Source organism: Pelobates fuscus, chromosome 11, assembly GCF_036172605.1.
Source record: "Pelobates fuscus isolate aPelFus1 chromosome 11, aPelFus1.pri, whole genome shotgun sequence".
Lineage (NCBI taxonomy): Eukaryota > Metazoa > Chordata > Amphibia > Anura > Pelobatidae > Pelobates > Pelobates fuscus.
This window is the reverse complement of record NC_086327.1, coordinates 107,824,751-107,847,132: the sequence shown is the minus strand read 5'-3', so window position 1 is coordinate 107,847,132 and position 22,382 is coordinate 107,824,751. Positions and strand designations below refer to the sequence as shown.

Here is a 22,382-nt window from a genome sequence, read left to right as displayed (position 1 = left end):
CTACTTCTCTCTGTCTATCTCTTCAACTCTCTAGTTATCTGGCTATCCTCTTTGTGTGTCTATCGTGCTTCCTCCTTCTCTGTATCTGTATCACTGTACTTGTCTAGTTCTCTGTCCCTTTGTCTCTCTTTCTTTGGTTTGTCTCCATTCCTCCCTGCCTCTCCGGCTTTCACCTCCCTCCTCCCTCCCTACCTCAGACTCCTTCTTCAGCTCTCTATGGTGTTCCTTCTCTCTCTTAAACAATCACACTCCTCCAAATTCATACATAGATATTATACTCCGCCAACCACCGCACAATCACACACAGCTTCCACAAGTATTGCACTCAGGTGTATTGCTTAAGGAGGAGTGACAATGAGGCCCTTCTCTAATTCTTGAACTGGGGCCTAGCAGTTCCTAGTTACGCCCCTATTGCACAGCACAGAGTAAATTACATTAAACCCACAGTGATGTACACACAGTCACAATTAATACTTCTAGCACTATTAAACAGAGGCCCAAACGAACATGCAATCTAATCACTAATCTAGGACTTTAAGGGTGGGGGGGAGGGAGGGAGGGAGGGAAACCTACCAATTTAACTATTTTATTTAGATCTTGGTCATTTTGGCTATAATTTTGCAATACCTATGATAGTTCTCCACAATTCTTTGTATTGTGAATAAATCCCATTGTTTTGACCTTTGTTTTCTTCATCACTTAGAAATAGTCATAATGAGACTAAGAACAATCATCTACATGGAACGGGTTGGTTCTAGTAGGTTTAAAGAAAGCTTAGTCACATGTATGTAACATACCTGTATAGCACCATACATGTTAAGCCATGCCAGTAGTGTAATACAGAGTATCTTTATCAGGTAAGGCTTTTTCTAATGTTGTTGTGTGACGACAAAAAATAACATCTACTATGGCACGTGGAGAGACATATCAAGGCTTAAAAAGCGTATTATTTGTGGACAAAGTGCTACATAAAGTGCAATGAATCTAGAAACACATTTAATGTGTCTCACAATTAAAACTTTAACCCAAAGGAGCACCAGTTTCTGACAAATATTTGTCCATAAAGCAATGATTCTAAATAACAGGTAGTATAATAAAAAAAAATAAAAAAAAGTAAAATAAAATGCTATTATCTGGAATGGGGCACAAAATGCACGTTTACTGAAACACAAGATGTCTTCAAGTTTATATTATTCACTGATTTGCTTGGAGATATTGGATCTATCTAATATCATCTACTTCTAGACCGGAATACAAAACAATAATTATCTAAAATGCTACCCTGGTGAAGGGTGTTGTACCTCCCTAGCAAATTACATTTTGTGAGGGATTAATGTGCAAAAGCTTTATTTTTATTTATTTTTTCTGTTTTGTTTAATTAAAGAATGCCATCAGAACCAAGAGTGCTGCTAATTAATGACTAAAATGTATCAAGGACGGGCTTGGAGATGTATCAAGTGCAGACTTGATACTTGGAAAGAGTTGATTCTTTAGGCTTTGAGCAGCTGCTGTACATGACCAGTTTCATTAAGGAACTCTCCTGTCCATGCACATCTGGACGTATCTGATGTATGTTGTCAGCATCCTACCAACCAGTTGACATTTAATTGGGCAGGCTGTGAGCATGGAGAACACAATCCTACGTTTCCTGCACTCGTATGCTCCAGGAATAAGTTGTGAGTACTCGATCCCGTTTCTTCACAATGCAGGTGTAGAGACCCTCATTAATGGCATTGGCGATTATACTCATGTGGTCATCATTGAGAGAGAGATATCCAGGATAGGAGTACTCGAGGAGCTCTTTGTCTTTGTACCAGCTGTGGGTTGAGAGGGCAAATTAAACCATTGCAAACCTGGCTAGAATCATGTAACACAGGGGTTCTCAACCCAGTCCTCAAGGACCCCCTACCAGTCCAGGATTTCGGGATTACCTGGGTGTGTCCAAGGTGTTTTTTTTTCTTTTTCTTTTTCTATTTTTTTTTTTTTTTAAAACACCCACGTAATCCCTAAATCCTGGACTGGTAGGGGGTCCTTGAGGACTGGGTTGAGAACCCCTGATGTAACACATTGTAGACTAATATAACCTATTCAGACCTATTACTGAGACGTTGTATGGATATTTTGGCATGAAAAAATTTTAGTGAGTCTGACATGGTTTGTTTTGCCAAATATTCATTCAATAGGGAAATAGCTTATTTTGCTCAAAATCAATAAGACGTATGGAAGACCAGAGAGGCCATGTATTTGTATTTGTATTTTTTTTTAAATTTCTGACTTATGTTGAGAAAACAAAGTGGTATCTCAAGAAAACAACTTTTTTTTCAACATAAGTTGTTTTATGAAGAATACTTTTACACTCAAATTCTTAGCGGATTACAGACTGGGCAGTTGATTTTCCTTTCAATGAATGTGCTTCGTCACTGTATCAATTCCTGACTGAAATCTAGTCAAGCTAATGTAATATTTTGAGTGTAAAACGAATACTCTTAATTAAAAAAAAAAAAAAAAAAGTATGACATAAATAGTTTTCTCTAGATAATAACCCATCAGAAAATTATTAGCCTCTATAAGCTTTTATAGGACAACTATGATTCTGACTTTTTCCCTGTTTTTTTTGTTCTTGTATATTTAAGTAGTGCCCTGATGAAGCCTGATTAGTATGTGACATTTAAACGGACACTCTACATTAAGCACTTGAACTTGCTGAATATGTTTGCAGCAAATCCCCACAAGCAGCTGTTTAGGTGGAATGTCTATGAGTAGTAGAAAATCACTCCAATCTGTCAGGCAGTCCTGATCCTCCCTTTGATTGTATTCTCACCCCACAATTTCTTAAGTGTCTTTAAAACGATAAATATTACTTAGTAATACAGCATGGAAGGGCTGACAAGGGGTGCAATAGCCAATATGGCCATTAGCATACAGGGGTTGTGGGCTGATTTAAAGCAGTGGGCAGTGATTGGCAGCAGAATGATAAGGACTGTACTTACTAAACTTTGCCTTTTTTATGTATAATTTTTTTCCCACATCTAAAGGTAACATTTCGACCTTCGGGAACCATTCGTACTTTCGTTCGGGGTGGAGCAGGTGTGGGCATTTTGGTTGGAAATGGAAAATCTGCAGAAAAGAAAAGACACAAACGGTAAAATCCTCATTTTCTATATTCAGTAGAATTTAATAGCCATCAAGGTTTGATAGAGTGCAGGTAATAAAACCTTACCATAACAGAAATCACAGCTATAAGGGCAATATTTTTTCATAGGACGCCTCCTGGATTCACAGTAGCCTTTCAAAGCCCACGAAGCACATACTAAGTACCTGTCTCTGCAGCCTGAAAGAGAAATGCAAATTCAGAAGCACAACTTCATCCTGAATGGGCACATGCACATTTTTTTTTACTAAATCCCAGTGTATATTTGTCACTAATATTTATTTGGCATCATACATCTTTACACTCTAAAATAGCTTCTGCTGTGTGAATTTGATCAAACTCTGTCAGGGTGAGAACCATAACCACTACAGCTTAATGTAGTGGTTATGGTGTAAATTGGACATCATCCCATGTTTTAGTCAAGTTCTTCAGGAAACAAAACAAAACAGGGATCTTTTTGGCAAACTGAGACTGCCCACTTTCCAGTTTTAAGGAGAATGTGGAATGTATACTTAAACATTACCAATATTAATTTCATCGAACCTTGACATTGCAGATTGGCTGAGAGAAGTGAAGGAAGATTAGACTAACACTTTAACCAGACATTGGAAGTGAAGAAAAATAAACAATACAAATAAAAGTACTTATGAAGATCCATTGTGCCATGTTTATTAGAGCCATAATGTAGCAGTTATTGGCTGGCAAAATAATCATTACATATGATCTCAGACAACCATATCCTTCTTCATTGGGAAGTGCTAAGAGTGGGCTAATAGGCATGTGTGGCAATCAGCATCTTCTCATAGAGCTACGGAATATGCTGACGCTATATAAATACCAGTAATAATAATAATAGAGATAAATTGACTCAATGCATCTCTATTGGAAGCCTTTAGTATCTCCATTCTGAGATACAAACATCAGTCCTACAAACACTGCAGTATCTAACCCAGAAAGCCTCCCTAGTGGCTCTCCGAATGAAGTGGAGGAGGCATTAGAAGGCAAAGCAAGCACTGCCATTTCTCAGAAAAAGTAGCATTTGCTTGGCTGATAGTAGAGGGACAGTCTATTTACACCATGACCAATACATTGAGCTGTAGTGGTTATGGTGCTTAGAGTGTTCATGAACGCATTGCCAGTAACTAATACTCAATCCTCCACCAAATCGATATAGAACATCTAGTAACCGCCATAGAACATGTATTATATAAATTCCTTGTTCTGATGTGACCATCCTGACATGTAGTTGATACTTAAAGACCAGGCCTCGAGTCCTGCAGAAATGCTAAGGAAAAAGTAGGCAGAGCAGCACCAGCCCATTGTGCACACTGTCAGTCTGTGTGATTATGGACGGGTCAGTGTTTGTGTTAAGAGGTCAGTGTGTGTGTGTGTATAGGTTAGTATGTGTCTGTCTGTATGGGGCAGCATGTGTTTGTATGGGATAGTCAGTGTGTGTGTTTGGGATCTGTTTGTGTGGGATAGTCTGTGTGTATGGGTTGGTCTGTGCTTGTGTGTCGGTCTGGGTGTGTATGCAGGTTTATCACTGCAGTAAATTTAACTAGCATGTAATGTGTTCTGTGTCCAGAGACAATATATCGATCATTACTGAATTCATAGAGGACACAGCACTGAATGGCTTTAGTAAAATGTTTAGTAATTATCATAGGTGGATATTCTCTGTGAGATTTCAAAGACAGTAGAAAGGAAATCTAGGATACAAACACATGTTTCCAGCCACCCCGAACACAGTAGGTAAAACAACGAATTCCTCATTCAGATTACATGTACTCTGTACTTACCGTACAAACTGTAGATTCCCCATACGTCGTCCTGATAGATGACTTTTTTTCCAGTTAGTGTAGCATTGATGTGCATCAGGGCGTTCTTATTGAGAGAGTGCATGAGCCCCAGGGAATGTCCGATCTCATGGGCTGCCACATGGACCAGATCAGTCAGCCACACAACTACAAAGCAGAGTCACTTTATATAAACGCTTTATTTTCACAAAGGAAAACTAGCAATAAGTCAAACTACTGTGACCATACTGGCCCAATCAGGTGTAAAGACACAAAGTAATTCCCTGTAACATACACTCTGATTTTGGAGTGTTTGTTTTTTGGATGCTGATGTTCATGGTTACCCATATTGTAATAACACTCACTGTTTTAGTATGTATCAAGAAGCAGTATCTCTAGAATACAAAGACTACCATTAATTGTTATAGTGTATTGTGTAGATCAGGGGTAGTAAACCTTCGGCACCCCAGATGTTTTGAACTACATCTTCCATAATGCTTTTACAGTCATAATGCTGGCAAAGCATCAAGGGAGATGTAGTCCAAAACATCTGGAGTTCCAACGGTGGCCTACACCATCAGTCCAGATTTTGTCAGTTTCCCTATTGAAACAACTATGGAAATACTTGGTTAGTGTACGTTGAAGACTGGTTTGGGGACTACTGGTCTAGATACATAAAGACCAGATGCAGGTAACATATTATTAATTTACCTTTCTTCCAGCTAAATCTAGTATTTCCCAAAATCCAGTATTCACTGTCATCAAAGTGAATTTCTCCTGTTTGGGGGAAATAAGCATGTGCAAGTTCTCCTGTGGTTCCATCGAAACAGTGATGGATCCGCGATTCCAAGCAATCTGTATGATTAATGCCATAGAATCCTGGAAACAGAATAAAATCAGAACATAGAATCTTTCTATACATATCAGAATTTGATTGACATTTATAGCAATGACTCAAATCTGTTCGAATCATTTCAATTTGTGGACTAACTTTGCCCGTGGCACAGTAAGAAACTTTGGTGGAATCTAGATACAGTAGTACATGAACTGTTCATCTCTTCTCTAAAACATTAGCAGCCAAAAGGAAAATACAACACAAATAGGTTTAACATGATTGACACTGACCCAGGAAGCACCTCTAGTGGCCATCTGAGGTGTGGCCACTGGAGGTGTTCCTAGGCAGCAATGTAACTGTCTTATCTTTGAAAAGGTATAGTTTACATTAAAAAGCCTACTGGGACATGCTATAGACACCAGAACAACTACATTAAGCTATAGTTGTTCTGGTGACTATAGTGTCCCTTTAATATCACCATCATAATATGCCAACTGTGCAAACAATAATTCGATAAAAACAATAATGTTTTTACCAACTAATTTTCTGTTTGATACCAATATATCTCATGACATCAGTCTAGTACAGTATAGTTATCTGTATTTGAATTACTGTAAACAAAAGTTATGTTTTAATTTATATAATCTGCTCACATTCCGGAGCAGACACCCACCAATCTTCAGATCACTTTCTTCGTCTGCAGGAACTTCCTTGAAATGAAATGCTGACACTTCGCTCCACATGCGGAACGCTGCAGCTATGCCCTTTTTGGTGTCACTTTCATTGATCAAATTCCTTGGGAATGACACAATTCTGAAAAAAAAAATATATATATATAATTTTATTTTAAGTGACTGTAGAATGTTTATTCAAGAACGATCTCCTTGATGATCAGAAAACGATCTCTCTATGTTGACAACTGTTCCCTCAGTCATGGTTTTGCAGGGGGGGGGCAGGCTGTACTAAAGAATTAAAAAAATACAGAAACTACCAAAAAGTTTAAAAACGACAAACTTGGGTTTATGATGGTGTTGGATCTGCCTTGTTTGTAACTTTTGAGTGGTTAAATCGTATTGGATTTACGAATGCTTCCTGTTGATTGGCTGGAGGCCGTTTGACCTTTGAAATCCCCTTGCTGATACAAGGGCACTCCGTATAGCCAATCCTGGTACATTGTCAGCGGACAGCTATATAAGATAGCAACTGGAAAAGTCTGCTGAATAATCTTTGGAGCACACATACAAAAAAACCTAATGGCTATGGTATAAGTAGAATGTGATGTGGGATTAGAATATACAAAAGGTGGCAACACTGTACATCTTGGCTATTGTGTTACATGTGTTCCTTGCTCTGTCCCATATTTAAGGAATGCGCTCAAAGGATAGATCCCCTATAGACACCTTGTTTCTACGGCGATTTCTTTACTGGGGATGAAAAATACTGATTATTATAGTAACAGAAAGATAAGAGGTGAAGATTAAAAACAAGAATTACTGGATGCGTCCCTTCTGAGGAAAGGCAGTTCATTGAAAATCTACATTCTACGTGGCTCTATTTAGTTTTCAAGCTGTGCTTGTTTCAGTGTATCTTAACACGTGTAACGCCCCATGTCATATATTCTCTTTTATCTTGATACTCAGATGATAACCGTAAAACCCAGACTAAGCTATTGCAAGTAGTGCGTAATATTCGCTTTGTTCAGATGTGGGCATGCTGCCTTATCCAGTGAGCTCAGTGCATTCTTCCCACATGTTCCAAGCTGATTTATTTTGTGTGATACATCAGATACAGATACTACTACTACTGGACAAATGTTATTTAAATTGGGAATAAGCCTTACATAATTTATAGATGTCTATTTCTGTAGGGATGTATTGCTTAGTCCTGCTGGCTAAGTATTATGGTAGTTGCCATTTTGGAACAGCTGTAAGTATACTCCCCTCCCCACCAAAAACAAAATTCTTACATTTTTACTTACTAAATCCAGCATTAAAGGGACCACTAAGCACTAAAACAACTTCAGCTTCACGTACTGGTTTTGGAGCATACTTCATGTCTCTGCAGTCTCACTGCTAAATTCTCTGCCTTTTAGAAGTTAAATCACTTCGTTCATACCTTTTCTGCTTCGCCAAGCGGCAACTCACACAGCCTCCCTATACACTTTCTGATAGAGAATCTATTTTATTTTATCTTTCCTGTATGCACAATGCACTTAATTTAGAATTCCTCCTGCTCAGGGGTCAAGTCCTGGGGAAAAAAGTGTGGGAACTCACCCAAGATTCCCGCCCCTCCCCCTTAAAAAAATTTTTTTTTTACACTCCTATGCATATAGTGCAGTGCAGGGTGTGTATAATGAATGTAGTGTTTGTAGTGAATGCAGAGTATGAATAATAAATGTAGTGTGTTTGTAGTGAGTGCAGAGTGTGTATAATGAAGGTAGTGTGTTTGTTGTGAGTGCAGTGTGTTTGTAGTGAGTGCAGTGTGTATAATGAATGCAGTGTGTTTTTAGTGAGTGCAGATTGTGTATAATGAATGCAGTGTGTTTGTAGTGCGTGCAGATTGTGTATAATAAATGTAGTGTGTTTGTAGTGAGTGCAGAGTGTGTATAATGAATGTAGTGTATTTGTAGTGAGTGCAGTGTGTTTGTAGTGATTGCAGAATGTGTATAATGAATGTAGTGTGTGTAGTAAGTGCAGTGTGTATAATGAATGTAGTGCGTTTGCAGTGAGTGCAAAGTGTGTATAGTGAATGTAGTGTGTTTGTAGTAAGTGCAGAGTGTGTATAATGAATGTAGTGTGTTTGTAGTGAGTGCAGAGTGTGTATAATGAATGTAGTGTGTTTGTAGTGAGGTCAGAGTGTGTATAATGAATGCAGTGTGTTTGTAGTGAGTGCAGAGTGTGTATAATGAATGCAGTGTATTTGTAGTGAGTGCAGCGTGTGTATAATGAATGCAGAGTGTGTATAGTGAATTCAGTGTGTGTAGTGAGTGCAGTGTGTATAGTGAATGTAGTGTGTTTGCAGTGAGTGCAGAGTGTGTATAATGAATGTAGTGTGTTTGTAGTGAGTGCAGAGTGTGTATAATGAATGCAGTGTGTTTGTTGTGAGTGCAGTGGGTATAATGAATGCAGTGTGTTTGTAGTGAGTGCAGTGTGTATAATGAATGCAGTGTGTTTGTAGTGAGTGCAGATTGTGTATAATAGATGCAGTGTGTTTGTAGTGAGTGCAGAGTGTGTATAATGAATGTAGTGTATTTGTAGTGAGTGCAGTGTGTTTGTAGTGATTGCAGAATGTGTATAATGAATGTAGTGTGTGTAGTAAGTGCAGTGTGTATAATGAATGTAGTGTGTTTGCAGTGAGTGCAAAGTGTGTATAATGAATGTAGTGTGTTTGTAGTGAGGTCAGAGTGTGTATAATGAATGCAGTGTGTTTGTAGTGAGTGCAGAGTGTGTATAATTAATGTAGTGTGTTTGTAGTGAGTGCAGAGTGTGTATAATTAACGTAGTGTGTTTGTAGTGAGTGCAGAGTGTGTATAATGAATGTAGTGTGTTTGTTGTGAGTGCAGTGTGTGTATAATGAATGCAGTGTGTTTGTAGTGAGTGCAGTGTGTATAATGAATGCAGTGTGTTTGTAGTGAGTGCAGTGTGTATAATGAATGCAGTGTGTTTGTAGTGAGTGCAGATTGTGTATAATGGATGCAGTGTGTTTGTAGTGCGTGCAGATTGTGTATAATAAATGTAGTGTGTTTGTAGTGAGTGCAGTGTGTATATTGAATGTAGTGTATTTGTAGTGAGTGCAGTGTGTTTGTAGTGATTGCAGAATGTGTATAATGAATGTAGTGTGTGTAGTAAGTGCAGTGTGTATAATGAATGTAGTGTGTTTGCAGTGAGTGCAAAGTGTGTATAATGAATGTAGTGTGTTTGTAGTGAGGTCAGAGTGTGTATAATGAATGCAGTGTGTTTGTAGTGAGTGCAGAGTGTGTATAGTGAATTCAGTGTGTGAAGTGAGTGCGGTGTGTATAATTAATGTAGTGAGTGCAGAGTGTGTATAATGAATGCAGTGTATTTGTAGTGAGTGCAGAGTGTGTATAATGAATGCAGAGTGTGTATAGTGAATTCAGTGTGTGTAGTGAGTGCAGTGTGTATAGTGAATGTAGTGAGTGCAAAGTGTGTATAATGAATGTAGTGTGTTTGTAGTGAGGTCAGAGTGTGTATAATGAATGCAGTGTGTTTGTAGTGAGTGCAGAGTGTGTATAATTAATGTAGTGTGTTTGTAGTGAGTGCAGAGTGTGTATAATTAACGTAGTGTGTTTGTAGTGAGTGCAGAGTGTGTATAATGAATGTAGTGTGTTTGTTGTGAGTGCAGTGTGTGTATAATGAATGCAGTGTGTTTGTAGTGAGTGCAGTGTATATAATGAATGCAGTGTGTTTGTAGTGAGTGCAGATTGTGTATAATGGATGCAGTGTGTTTGTAGTGCGTGCAGATTGTGTATAATAAATGTAGTGTGTTTGTAGTGAGTGCAGTGTGTATATTGAATGTAGTGTATTTGTAGTGAGTGCAGTGTGTTTGTAGTGATTGCAGAATGTGTATAATGAATGTAGTGTGTGTAGTAAGTGCAGTGTGTATAATGAATGTAGTGTGTTTGCAGTGAGTGCAAAGTGTGTATAGTGAATGTAGTGTGTTTGTAGTAAGTGCAGAGTGTGTATAATGAATGTAGTGTGTTTGTAGTGAGTGCAGAGTGTGTATAATGAATGCAGTGTGTTTGTAGTGAGGTCAGAGTGTGTATAATGAATGCAGTGTGTTTGTAGTGAGTGCAGAGTGTGTATAATTAATGTAGTGTGTTTGTAGTGAGTGCAGAGTGTGTATAGTGAATTCAGTGTGTGTAGTGAGTGCAGTGTGTATAGTGAATGTAGTGTGTTTGTAGTGAGTGCAGAGTGTGTATAATGAATGTAGTGTGTTTGTAGTGAGTGCAGAGTGTGTATAAGGAATGCAGAGTGTGTATAGTGAATGTAGTGTGTTTGTAATGAGTTTGTAATTAGTGCAGATTGTGTATAATGAACGCAGTGTGTGTGTGCTGGATGAAGTGTGTGTGCTGGATGATGTGTGTGTGCGTGTGCTGGATGGTGTGTGTGCGCTGGATGGTGTGTGTGTATGCTGGATGGTGTGTGTGTATGTTGGATGATGTGTGTGTGTGTGTGCTGGATGATGTGTGTGTGTGTGTGTGTGTGCTGGATGATGTGTGTGTGTGTATGTGTGTGCTGGATGATGTGTGTGTGTGTATGTGTGTGCTGGATGATGTGTGTGTGTGTGTGCTGGATGATGTGTGTGTGTGTGTGTGCTGGATGATGTGTGTGTGTGTGTGCTGGATGATGTGTGTGTGTGTGTGTGTGTGCTGGATGATGTGTGTGTGTGTGTGCTGAATGATGTGTGTGTGTGTGTGTCAGATGATGTGTGTGTGTGCTGGATGATGTGTGTGTGTGTGTGCTGGATGATGTGTGTGTGTGTGTGCTGGATGATGTGTGTGTGTGTGTGTGTGTGCTGGATGATGTGTGTGTGTGTGTATGTGTGTGCTGGATGATGTGTGTGTGTGTATGTGTGTGCTGGATGATGTGTGTGTGTGTGTGTGTGTGTGCTGGATGATGTGTGTGTGTGTGTGTGTGCTGGATGATGTGTGTGTGTGCGCGTGTGTGCTGGATGATGTGTGTGTGTGCGTGTATGTGTGTGCTGGATGATGTGTGTGTGTGTGTGTGCTGGATGATGTGTGTGTGTGTGTATGTGTGTGCTGGATGATAGGGGGGAGCATTTTTTGTTTTAAAACTTTATGTGTGTATTTTTTTAGTTTATTCCCCCCTCCCTGCTTCTTACCTTGTCAGGGAGGGGGGAGATCGCCTGGTGGTCCGGTGGGGGAGCCAGCCGCTGCACACAGGGCCCATCACACGCTGTGTTCCCTCTCCAGCTCTAACTCTCGCGAGACTCGCCTGTGCGGAGCGTTGCCATGGTAACCCGTGGCAACGCTCTCACAGCCGCGGGTCTCGCGAGAGTTAGAGCTGGAGAGGGAACACAGCGTGTGATGGGCCCTGTGTGCAGGTAGCAGGGCAGGTCCTGCATGACTGGGAACGGGAACGGCGTTCCTGCTTTGGAAAAAGTGCAGGAACGCCGTTCCCATGCGTTCCTGCAGGACTCGAGCCCTGCTCCTGCTCTGTTAATTGCCTGCTAGAGCCTGCAACAGCCTCCTGTTAAGTTCAATTAAAAGAGCAGGAGATCATTTCTAAAGTAAACACACTGTGCTAGAACATCTGATTGAAAGTGAAGCCCTTTTCTCATGGAGCCTGCGTCATTTACTGTACAGGTTTTCATACATTATACAAATCCTCAGATAACTAAACACAATATAAATCAAATCACAATACATACAGACACACCTTTATATACACACACACACACACACACACACTTAAATGGTTATATTGGCACATTTAAAATGTCATTTACTGTAATGTTGCATACAGTTTGCCAATTAACTAGTTATCTACTTGCCCTCTCTCTCAAAAAACAAACAAACTGCAGATTGATTTCATTTTGTTTTGGCTTTGATGTATATTTTATATTGCGAAGTGCAGTGCAACATCAAAGACTTTCTGCTCTGTTTGTAGCAACCCAGTCGTAATGTTTCAGTAGTTGTCTTAGTATAGTGAGAGACATAATGAACTCTAAGCGATTTATACCGAAAACATTAGAGAGCTTACAGTTTAATAAAATGTGACACGTATATTGGTTTTAAAACGGTAATAATAAACTGTGATTGCATGCAATAAAACTATATTCGGGTCTCTCTAAATAATATTATCAATATTTTATGGAGACCCTTTAGAAGATAATGATAGCTGGATCCACCATATTAAATCACCTATTAATGTACCTTTGGTAATAACTAGATGGATGTACCTGTAGGTTAGGTTGAAGTGGTCCCACTTTAGCAGACCCGGAGTCAACGTGTAACGCTTCGACCTCAGGTGGTGGGGCAGTTTAAGAGCAGATATTGAAGCCACCGTAGACTCTACCTTAGAAAGAAGTAAAGAGATTATAAGAGCTGCAAGAGTAGCAATCATTAGGAAAGATGACAATCAGTGGATGAGTTGCTATAAGTTATAGAATTCAAGTCCGTTTAAACAAACATTCCAACCACCATCACTACTATAGTGCACTGTAACTGTTATGATGGTGTTGTTTTGGTTGTTGATCTGCCAAACAAGCCCCTCTGCTCAGCAATTTCTATTCAAACTTTGGCTCTTATCTTAATTTTCCAGAGAACTTCGATTTAGAAGCCCATATTTCTCTGAGGACTTTGCGTGATTCAGCATAACTGTAAGACCTGAAATTTCTGTAGAGCACGAGGTTAGTGAACTGTATGTTGATTAACTCTGACATAGCCAGCTTGTGAGCACTGCTATTAGACAGCATTAGAGGTGCATTAAAATTCTGTACTTTGTTTTGAAACACAGTAGATGTATTAGATCTGCTTCAATAACCCACTTGTAAAGCACAATGTCCTGTACCGTGGCAGCAAGACAAATACAAATTGATGGGGCTGCGGAGTAAATATCTTACTTGGACCCATACATTCCCCTCCAATGTTTGGGGAGATCCTGCTAAATATTGGAAGTGACACTTATCCTTTGTGTATTAATAGTTAACATTTCAGAAGAAAGACCGGTAGTGCGTTATGAAACAAAAAATTTAAAAATTGTTACTGTGCATTTCTGGGGAAACCATAATGACAAAATCTTATGACTATTGATGTAGAATTATTAAAAATCTTATTGTATTTATATTGAATTGCTGCTCTAACTCTGTATTAACCTGATACTGTGACAAATCCTCCATTTTGTCCTCATAACCTGACTTCTTCATATGAAAACTACATTACATGACAGTATTTCTCAGCACATTTAATACAATAGACAAGGACAGTATTCTCCATAAGGATATGACTAACCCAGGAACTGTTGAATTTCCCCTAACTCGCAACATAATATAATTTAAAGGCCATGAGAACACAGTAGTAATGAAATGTTCTATTCATAAGAGACCTTGCACCTAACCACGAGATTTGACATCACCGACCGAGTAAAATGACGCTCAAGACCCCTTGTCCCCCACCCGTGTCCGGAAAAGTACCACCTCTTGGTGGGTGGACACGGAACTAACCACTTAGCTTTTGATCCAATTAATTATATTGATAGGTGGACACTAACCCAGACACTTAACAATTAATCCAATTAATGATGTTTATTCACTGATATCTTGATAATCAATGATGACGAAAATGTCTCTTAAAAGGGCCTGCGCGCCCGCTGATTCTGGACTTGCCAATAAATTTCCTCGAAGTTATTTTAACCTGAACTCCGTGTGTCAGACTGAATTACTTCAGCGTATATACGCAATTCAATTCTCTTTAATTCGGACAGGAACAGATAGACACTTAAACATTTTGGTTTACTGAAAAAGTACCATAACAACTTTGGCGCCCGAACAGGGACTCCGGGCTATGTCTGGCCGGTGAGCCGTCCTAAGGAAGACAAGGGTGGACGGAGGAATCCAGGGGGAAGGAAAGGGAGACTGATCACCTCCAGTTACACGGTAGAGACTTCTGCAGAGCCACCGGTACGTTCCGGCCCCTTTGATTGACCCGTCCACGTGTCTGTGACTGCTTCCCGGGAGGACATCAAAGACAGGTAATATCTTGCCCGGAGTCTTATTACCCATTTGTTACCTGCATTTAGTCTATCTGTTGCCTGGGTGTGTCTAGTTTGGTTGCCCGGGCTGAATGTTTATTTGTTTCCCCTCTTTGGGATAAAGGGGGGGTGGTGGACCAGTGGTAGTTTGCTTGAGGGTCCTGTGTTTGTCTGTTTTCCCCTTTTTGGGATAAAGGAGGGGGTGGACCCGAGGGATTTGCCTGAAGTCCTGTTGCCTGTTTTACTCCTTTTAGGAGCCACGTGTTTGTGGCTGTAGGGAAAAAGGGGGGTTGACCTGTGGATGTGTTCCTGGGGGTCTTCTTTGCCTGTTTACTTCTTTTAGGAGCCTCGTGGCTGTGGCTGTAAGGAAAAAGGAGTTTGTGGAATTGTGGGATCTGTGTAGAATCATAGTTTCCTGTGATCCAATTTTGTGTCACTTTGATAGCCTAGCTAGCTTCACTGTGCGCTTTCGGACCATCCAGCTCTAGTTGAGTTGGGGACGTCCTGACCCGGACCATCCAGCTCTAGTTGAGTTGGGGACGTCCTGACCCGGACCCTTCGGCTCTAGTTGAGTTGAAAGGTCCACTGATTATTTTAACTGTGATAGGAGACTTAGCCTTGTGGCAGGGGACTCAGTTTCCTGGGGGGATTCAGGCAGGCATTGCTTGTTTTCCGCATCACGTGGTAGTGAGACTTATAGAGTGGGTTTTATAAGGGCACTACGGGAGTGAGGGTGGCGTGGCCACTTTAAGTGGACTGCTGTAACGAGGGAGGCTAGAAAGGATTTCGGACCGGTGTTAGCTGTTATCCTTGGCCGCTGGTAGTGAGACTTGAGGAAGTCATTCTCCGAGCGGGGACACTACGAGGTTGAGAAAGGTGACTTTGGAGTAAGCACATGTAGAAGGAAAGGGATTACTGTTGATTTCATTTGAACTGTGATGCATGCACTGTATTTCAATTGTATTGTTGTCTTGTTTGTTTAATGTGGAGTCATTTAAACTCCTGTATCTGTCTCTAAGGATTTTCCTTCCCTTACTCTTTACCTTTTCTACACTTCCTGTACTATTGTACTATCCACTCCCATTCCTCTTAATAGAGAAGTGATTGGTCACACACTTCTCACCTCGCTCCAATCCGTGTCTACCACCCCGGGTAGGCGGATTCAGTGACTAGTCTACGTTTTGGGAAGACGCACTTGAGAAAGACCCACGGTTCTCAGGTGGCAGTCGAGCATTGTAGACGTTCTGGTTCAATTTTCCTTATCTTTCCCTATATCTGGGACGCTGGTGTAGGGGAAAAGGGATCATGGGGCAGGATTTAGGTAAGCCCAGTAAGGGCTGGTTAGCATGTGATTTAGTTGATGACAGAGAGGGTGAGGAGATGGTTAAAGGTGTTGAAAAGATTGCAAAAGTTTGTAAAATTGCTGTGCCGACATGTGGTAGATTACAACCAGAAAGTTGGCGTAGATTGTTGATGGAAAAGAAAGGCAAGCTTGCAAATTATAATTTATTAAAAACAGCTGAAGCATGGTACAGAGTAGCAAAGGCTATTCAGCAAGAAGGTTGGGTTGAGGAAGAAATAATTCACAAGGGTGTGAAATTGTTTGTGTACCATAATAATTGTGTTGCTGGGGCTCTTCCTCAGCCAGCGCCCCAAAATGGCGCCCGGGGGATGTCTATCCCAAAGGTCCAGTCAGCAATGGGAGATTGCCAGCTGACTATGTATCCCACTCCCAATCCTCCCAATCCCCATCCCGTCACCTCTCCCGTTTGCCCGGTCCTAAATTCTGATGGATCCTACTTTTCCCCTTCTCCTTCCCTAACATTCCCATCATCCTCATCCATCCCCAAGCCACCTTCTGTGTCTAATGCTAACATCTCATCTGCCATTCCTTCCTCACACTTTGTCTCCGGAGATAATCCTACCCTCCCATCTGCATCTGCCCAGTTCACTAACCCCTCCTCTCCTGCCACTGTCAATCTTGCCGATCCCACTCCGGCTCCTCCTCCTCCTTCAGGCACCTTTACTGACTCTTCCCCACCCTCTCCCTCGCCCGCCCCGACCACAGCCCAGTTTCCCACCCCCTCTGCTAATCCCTCCCCAACCTCACTGCCCACTCCAGGTTCCGCCCCAACTCCCACCCAAATGGCCTGGCCATACCCCTTCCCATACCCCTATCCTCACTGGCCATACCCCTTTCCCCAAGCCACTCCCCAGGTTCCGGTCATGCCCAGTCCGGTTCAGTCTGCCCCGGATGTGCCCACATCCAACATGGCCGCCACGTCTTCCCTTAACCCCAATGCAACTTCCTTCCCCGCCTCCAATATGGCGGCCCCCAGCCATTCAGCACCCCTGATGCCGGTGCTTCCCGGTGATTACCGGTCCCAAGATTATGACCCAATGGCAACTCCCGCCTCCGGAGCTCCCTCCTATCCCCCGGCCCTGTCTCCTCAGGTGATCCCCTCACGCAGAAGGTCCCAGATAATAGAGCTAGATGAGGGAGAGGATGACAGGCTGTCCCAGGTTTCAATGGAGGCTGCGAGAGCCCACCGTTCTATTGAAGATCCCTTCGGCCATCAGGGTCGGGGAGAACAGGCCCCTCCTAAATATGTCGCTTTTAACCCCACACAAGCTAGTGCTTTAATGAAATCTCTCCCTGACCCAGAGAAACAGCCTATGCCTTTTTACCGAGGGATAGTTCAGATACAAAAGACTTATTCCGCCGCCTGGCGTGACCTACTGAGCATTTGTGCTATTAAAGCAGGGGATGCATATTGGCCCAGCATGGCCCGCCACCTCAGTACAGATCTGCTTACAAGTGATGTTGATTATCCCTCCGGAGTAACCTTTTGCAATCAATTGAGAGATTGGGCTAAGGATAAACTTGCAGATCAAGCTGCTGGCCTTACTGATGTTGTGCAAGACAAAGGAGAATCAGTGGAAAGGTTTCATGCAAGACTATATCAAATGTTTACAGATTTGGGATTTGATCTCACTGACAAAATTCATTCACAAATGCTATCAGGTGCGTTTGTCCAAGGTGTTAAAGATTCCATACGCAAGGGAATCATTGCTGCACGCCCTGAATACAAGGTTGTTCCCCTAGATACGTTACTCCTAGTTGCTAGAGGTTTGGAATCTGCCCAAACCCCCAGAAGACCCAATTCAGCTCCTCTCATGGTGGCCCGTGCCACCCCCATCGCCCCTGGCACCAAGGGTGTCAAGTTAGAGGACGTATCATGTTTTAATTGTGGGGCTAAGGGACACTACAGAAGTGACTGTCCAGAACCCAAAAGGGAACCGGGGGAGCCCAAAAAGTTTCCTACAGGGGAGCCCAAAAAGTTTCCCAAGCCTGCCCCGGCCCCTAAGACCATGAAAACGGTTCCAATTGTTGAGGAACCAGATGATGATTAGGAAATTGGCAAACCTGTGTCATTAACCCCTGTCATGGCAGTGTTTACAGGGGATAAGGGAGGGGGGCCACTTGCCACAGTAACTTTACCCATTGAAGGCCAACCTACCACATTTCTTATTGACACAGGCGCAGCCCGAAGTGTTCTCAGAGAACAAGACCTGCCAGACCCATCTTTCTTGTCAAGTATTGATGTCTCCTGTGTTGGAGTGGATGGCCAACCGAGACACAGTCCTCTAACAACCCCTCTGCGGGTTGGCACAAGCTTACTTGCTCGTTTTGTAGTTTCCTCCACATGCCCAATTAACCTGTTAGGCGCTGATGTCCTTTCACGCCTACAGGCGTCTATAACCTTCACTCCAGATGGACAGGTAGAAATGTCTACACCTCTATCTGTTTCTGACACTTCAGCCCTGTGCTCCATACCTTTGATGCTGCAATTAGATATATCCAATGAGCAAGCAGCAGAACCTAGGTCCAATTTCCCAGATGAGTTAAAAACTCAGGTGCCTGCTAAGTTATGGTCCTCAGGCCCAGAGGATATAGGTCATCTAAATGTCCCACCTGTGGTGGTTAAGCTTATCCCAGGAGCTAAGTTACCAAGGAAACCACAATATCCTCTAAAACCAGCACAGGCTGCAGCCATTTCTATTCACATCAAAGCGCTCCTGGAAAAGGGTGCTTTAGTGGAGTGTAAATCAGAATGTAATACTCCATTATTTCCTGTGAAGAAAAAGACTCTAAAAGGTGAGCCAGTAAAGTACAGGATGGTTCAGGATCTCCGTGCAGTCAATGAAGCCACTGTCCTGGACACTCCTCTTGTACCAAACCCCCATACCCTGCTCTCTGGCGTCCCACCTTCTGCAAAATACTTCACAGTCATTGATCTAGCTAATGCCTTTTTCAGTGTTCCACTAGATCCATCCTGTCAATACCTGTTCGCTTTCACCCATGAAATGCAACAATATACATGGACTGTCATGCCCCAAGGGGCACAAAATTCTCCAAGTCAATTTGCCAAAGCCATGTGTACTATTCTTGACCCATGGCAAGCTGAGCATCCAGAAGTTGTTTTACTCCAGTATGTGGATGATTTGTTGCTCTGTGGAGATGATATACCCACTACTGAAAAATGTTCAATCAGTCTGCTTTGCTATTTGGCAGAACAAGGATGCAAAGCTTCACTTCTCAAGCTGCAATTCTGTCAACCTTCTGTGATTTTCCTTGGACATTGCCTATCTCAAGGTACCAGACATCTCACTCGGGACCGAGTCAGAACAATTCTGGACATTCAACCCCCAAGGACTTCAAAATCTCTTCATGCCTTCTTAGGCCTCATTTCCTACTGCAGAGCATGGATCCCAGAGGCCTCTCTGCTTATGCAACCTCTCTACGATGCACTCAAGTCAGATCCATTCGGCCTGACCAACGAAGCTCTGGACAATTTCAAATCTCTTAAGCGTGCCATTGCTTCTGCTCCTGCCTTGGGCCTACCTGATTACTCCAAACCTTTCAAATTATTTGTCTCTGAAAGACAAGGCCACGCAACAGGAGTTCTCACCCAAACTAATGACTTAAGAGGCCGCCAGAGGCCTATTGGATATTTCTCATGTCAACTGGACATTGTGGCCAGAGGGACCCCTTCCTGTCTCAGGGCTGTTTTTGCTGCAAGAGAGCTCATAGAAAGAACCTCAGACCTGGTCCTTGGCCACCCCCTGGTTGTTTTGGCCCCTCATGACATTTCTGCCATCATCAACCAAGTCCAGCTCAAGCACGTGTCTCCAGCCAGACACCTACGCCTGCAGTGCCATCTTCTTCTACCTGACAACATTTCCATCCAAAGATGTCAAGTTCTTAACCCATCCACTCTTCTTCCACTCCCTGAGGGGGGTATCTATTATGGATTTATCACAGATGAAACCTACATTTACCTGCTTTGTGGATGTATCAAGAAAGTCATGCATCCACATTTGACATTTTATGAAGATGAAAAGCCTCTCTGTGAAGGCCCAGATTACGCCTTCTGTACCATGTGGTACAAACCAGACATTACTCCCGAGCCTTGCTATGAAGATGAGCTCTACCATTGGACTGATGTTAAGCTCACTGCTCAAGATTTCTATTGTGACTCTGAAGGCAATAGCATGGTCTTGGTCCAATTACCTCAACAACTTAACTACCTTTACCGCCATTGGGATACTGCTATCCCACATATTCCTGTTACCAAATTGAAGACAAAGTCATGGAATGATCTTGGGCCCATGGCAAAGTTATGGGCCACCATGGATGAAGAACAGCTACAGGAAAATGGTATTGTCAAATACCCAACAACTGACCTTCTGGAAGCATGGCCACGCCACTTCCTAGAAAAAGAATTTAAAGACCTAGTTATAACAAATGACTATGACCCAGAAACTCCTCATGACTGTTTCGAACAGATGAAAATGGAAACAGTACACTTACCAACTGTGCATGAGAATCCATTACCGGATCCGGATTTTACTCTGTTTGTGGACGGTTCAAGGTATGCTGATGAAGAAGGAAAATACCATACAGGATATGCCGTAACCACAACAGGGGAAGTTCTCAAGTCATCACCTCTACCGCCAGCAATGTCTGCGCAAGAAGCTGAATTGCAAGCCCTGACTTCAGCATGCAAGATTTCCAAGGGAAAGCGTGCCAACATCTATACAGATTCAAGATATGCTCTGGGTGTGGCACATGACTTCGGCCTCATTTGGAAGACAAGAGGATTTCTTACCACTGCCGGTACACCAGTCAAACACAGCTCTGCAATCAAGGAACTAATGGATGCCCTCCTACTCCCTGAAGAAGTGGCCGTTTTGAAAGTAAAGGCACATGGGAAATTGGATTCAGATGAAGCAAAGGGCAACCATTTGGCTGATCAGGCTGCTAAGCAAGCAGCCAGAGATTTGCAGGAAGTGGACGAAGAAGTGTCCGGTCAAGAAGAAGAAGTTCCTATCTTTACCTTACAAACTCTTCCTACTGACCTAAGAATTCTACGAGAACAACAAGCTACAATTACCCCTGAAGAAATCCAGAAATGGAAGAAGAAAGGAGCTGTCCTAAAGGACGGAATTTACTACAACAATTCTAAATTTTGCCTTCCAAGAAGCTTATACCCAGCAGTTGTCCAATGGGCCCATGGGCCTGCACATCTGTCAAAAGACCTAATGGCCGCCCTCATTCAAAAATATTATGAAGCACCTGGAATCACAACCCTGATCAACAGCTTCTGCAGGGCCTGTGTCATTTGTGCAAAATGTAATCCAGGAAGACCAATCAAGGTGCCTGCAAAGCACCTAGCAAAACCCATGTACCCATTCCAGAGAATTCAAATTGATCATATCCAAATGCCCAAGAGTGGGTCTCATGAATATGCACTAGTAATGGTGGATATGTTCTCAGGCTGGCCAGAAGCCTACCCTGTAGCCAATATCACTGCAAAAACAACCGCAAGACGCCTACTTACAGACATTGTATGTAGATTTGGACTTCCAGAAGTCATTGAAAGTGATCAAGGCCCAGCCTTTACAGCAACAGTGACTAAAGAAATTTGGACTGCTCTGGGAGTGACCCTAGCCTTCCACACCCCTTACCACCCACAAAGTAGTGGTAAAGTAGAGCGCATGAATGGCACTCTAAAAGCCAGAATGTTAAAAATGTCACAAGAAACAAAAATGCCCTGGCCAGAAAGTCTGTCAATAGCTTTGTTCAGCGTTAGGCACACACCTAGAGGGAAACACTCGTTATCCCCATATGAAATTCTATTTGGGACAGCACCCAGGCTAGGTTGTTATTATCCACAGCAGTTACAGCTTCAATCAGATGTTTTAGTAGACTATGTAACTGAACTTGCAAGTGCCTTGAACAAAATACATGCCCAAGTTTTCTCTTCAATTCCAGATCCTGATCTGAACACAGGTACCCATAACCTGCTTCCCGGAGATTGGGTTCTGGTTAAGAAGTTCGTGCGGAAAAGCTCCCTGGAACCAAGATTTGACGGGCCATTCCAAGTTCTCCTGATCACCGCAACTTCCGTCAAATTGGCCGGCAGGCCACATTGGATCCACGCTTCCCACTGCAAGAAGTCTCCTGCCCCAGAGGAAGCAGATACCGCACAACCATGTACCTCTGGTACATTGTCTCCTTAATTAGTTTAATTAAGGCCCAGCAAGTAGCCATCACTAAAGATGCTAGTGGGTACACCTTCTGGTATAATTCATCATGTACCCGTGTGGCTACCTATACCTTTGATTATTGTGACATCGTAGAATGCCCATTCACTACGACACAGATCCAGAATATCTATAGAGATATCCCTCATGTAAAAGATCCATATGTTTGTGTAGTTGACAAACAATGGGGACATGATTGTGGCCATTGGGGGGCGGCGGGATGGAATGCCGGGCCTTCCTGGGGCTACAAGCCAAAA

General features: G+C 42.4%; 1 protein-coding gene across 1 annotated transcript in view; it reads right to left on the bottom strand.

The window, feature by feature from the left end:
- Positions 1-1,330: 1,330 nt before the first annotated feature.
- The window catches only part of MMP23B (matrix metallopeptidase 23B), a 41,171-nt gene continuing 20,119 nt past the window's right edge, over positions 1,331-22,382 (bottom strand). The window contains exons 2-8 of the mRNA XM_063437009.1: positions 12,725-12,840; positions 6,456-6,595; positions 5,659-5,826; positions 4,951-5,115; positions 3,221-3,331; positions 2,991-3,117; positions 1,331-1,817 (exon numbers count right to left, since the gene is read on the bottom strand). Coding sequence (XP_063293079.1) covers positions 1,640-1,817; positions 2,991-3,117; positions 3,221-3,331; positions 4,951-5,115; positions 5,659-5,826; positions 6,456-6,595; positions 12,725-12,840 — 1,005 coding nt within the window. The 3' untranslated portion in view covers positions 1,331-1,639. The remainder of the gene's footprint in view (positions 1,818-2,990; positions 3,118-3,220; positions 3,332-4,950; positions 5,116-5,658; positions 5,827-6,455; positions 6,596-12,724; positions 12,841-22,382) is intronic.